This window comes from Penaeus chinensis, chromosome 6 (assembly GCF_019202785.1).
Source record: "Penaeus chinensis breed Huanghai No. 1 chromosome 6, ASM1920278v2, whole genome shotgun sequence".
Classification (NCBI taxonomy): Eukaryota; Metazoa; Arthropoda; class Malacostraca; order Decapoda; family Penaeidae; genus Penaeus; species Penaeus chinensis.
In genome coordinates this window covers 24,855,970-24,858,469 of record NC_061824.1, presented here as the reverse complement: position 1 = coordinate 24,858,469, position 2,500 = coordinate 24,855,970, and the positions used below count along the sequence as shown (strand labels likewise).

General features: G+C 29.8%; 1 protein-coding gene across 3 annotated transcripts in view; it reads left to right on the top strand.

Moving 5' to 3' along the window:
- Positions 1–2,500, top strand: part of LOC125026482 (TWiK family of potassium channels protein 7-like) — a 12,779-nt gene that overhangs the window by 7,897 nt on the left and 2,382 nt on the right. For all 3 annotated transcript variants that reach the window (XM_047614960.1, XM_047614961.1, XM_047614959.1), the window contains 3 exons: positions 131–256; positions 2,056–2,216; positions 2,437–2,500. The exon at positions 2,437–2,500 is cut by the window's right edge and continues 87 nt beyond it. In XM_047614960.1, coding sequence (XP_047470916.1) covers positions 131–256; positions 2,056–2,216; positions 2,437–2,500 — 351 coding nt within the window. The remainder of the gene's footprint in view (positions 1–130; positions 257–2,055; positions 2,217–2,436) is intronic.

The following is a 2,500-nucleotide window of genomic DNA, read 5'->3' as shown; positions in this document are numbered from 1 at the left end:
TCGAAACCATTCCAACATAATTTTTCCTCTTCTTCTTTTTCTTTTCTTTTTTGGCCACCGGCGACATTTCCCGCGAAAAATATTAATACCCCCGTTTCCCCTTCGCTTTCCTCGACGCCTCTTCCAACAGCGATAAAGAAGATGAGCAGCTTCATCAGCGACAAAGATGAGAAAAAAAGTTGTGGCAAGACGGTGGCGCGGATCATGTTCTCCCACATCGGCCTCTTCATCCTCGTCGCGGTCTACACTGTCGTTGGTACGTTGTGGCGAGTGTGATGTGGTGATGGCTCTGCTGATTGGGATGTGGTAACTGTGAGTGCTGATGGTGATGTGGTGATAATGGTGGTTGTGGTGATTGGGATGTGATTGTGAGTGGTGATTGTGATGATGTGATTGTGAGTGGTGATGGTTATGGTGATTGTGATGTGGTGATAGTGATGGTTGTGGTGATTGTGAGTGGTGATATTGATGGTTGTGGTGATTGTGAGTGGTGATTTTGATGTGGTAACTGTGAGTGGTCATGATTGTGGTGATTGTGATGTGGTGATAGTGATGGTTGTGGTGATTGTGAGTGGTGATAGTGATGGTTGTGGTGATTGTGAGTGGTGATAGTGATGGTTGTGGTGATTGTGAGTGGTGATTTTAATGTGGTAACTGTGAATGGTAATGGTTGTGGTAATTGTGATGTGGCCATAGTGAAGGATGTGGTGACTGTGATGTGGTAATGGATGTGATGACTGTGAGTGGTGATGGTTGTGAACTGGTGATAGTGAAGGTTGTGGTGATCGTGATGTGGTGATTGAAGAGATGATGTAATGTATGGTGATAATGATGTTAAGGATAAGAATGTTAGCAATGGCAATAATACTGAAAAGGAGATGCTAATAACAGTAATAATAACAATAAAAATGACAATAACAATAACAATAACAATAATAGTAACAATAACAATAATAATAATGTTAATAATAATAATGATAATAATAATAATGATAATGATAATAATAATGATAATGATAATGATGATAATGATAATGATAATGATAATAATAATAATAATAATGTTAATAATGATAATAATAATGATAATGATAATAATATAGTAATAACAATAATAATGATAATAATGATAATGATAATGATAATATTAATAATAATGATAGAAATATTAATAGTAATAATAATAAAAATAAAAACAACAACTACAACAATAATAATAATGACAATAATAATAATAATAATAATAATAATAATAATAATAATAATAATAATAACAATAATAATAATAATAATAATAGTAACAATAATAATAATAATAATAATAAATAATAATAGTAATGTTAATGATAGTAATAATAATAATAATAATAATAATAATAATGTTAATAATAATAATAATAATAATAATAATAATAATAATAATATAATAACAACATCAACAGCAATAACAGTAATAATGAGATTGATAATAATAATGTCGATAATAATAATAATGATTATAATAGTAATAATAATGATGATGATAATGATAATAATAATAATAATAATAATAGTAATAATGATAACTATGATAATAAAGATAATAATTATAGTAATAATAATAATAATAATAATAATAATGATAATAATAATAATAATAATGATAATAATAATGATAATAATAATATTAATAATGATAATAATAATAACAACAATAACAATAATTATTACGAAAATGATAATAATAATAACAACAACAACAATAATTATTACAAAAATGATAATAATAATAAAAATAGTAATAATGATAACTATAATATTAAAGATAATGATTATAGTAATAATAATAATAATAATAATAGCAACAACAATAATGATTACGAAATTGATAAAAATAACAATAACCGTAAAGACAATAATATCAATACAATACTATCAATATCAATACCAACAGTGATAATAACAATAATACTTCCTCTATTTTATCTACTTCTCGTATCAAAATTGCTTCCTTCCATCGCCTTCATTAACTGCAATGAAATGCCCTCCCCCGCCCTCTCCCGCCCATGTACACAGGAGCCTACCTCTTCATCTCCATCGAGAAACCGGCGGAGGAAATGCGTTACCAGAAGAAGCGGAACGTCGCCATGGACATCAACGACGCCACCAAGTACATCATCTCCCTGTTGTGGTACCATAATAGCCTTAACCACACGAAGGCTGAGTATCACAGTTTGGTAGGTGTTGTGGTATGGAGATAAAAGCGTTCATTCGTCATCAATTTACTGTTTTTCCCTTTTTCTTTTTTTCTTTTTCAGTTTTTGTGAATTGTTGATATTTTGTTTTGGCACAGTCGTCATATCAAGAGTTAAAAATTAACTTTCAAGTCCCTAGTAGATAAGAACATAACTTTCACTTCTGATTTTCGTTTTATTCCATATTGCTTCTGCCTTATAGGTCATGAAGAACTTGGTGGTATTTCACGAATTTGTCGTGACAAAAAGCGGCGACTCGGCCATCA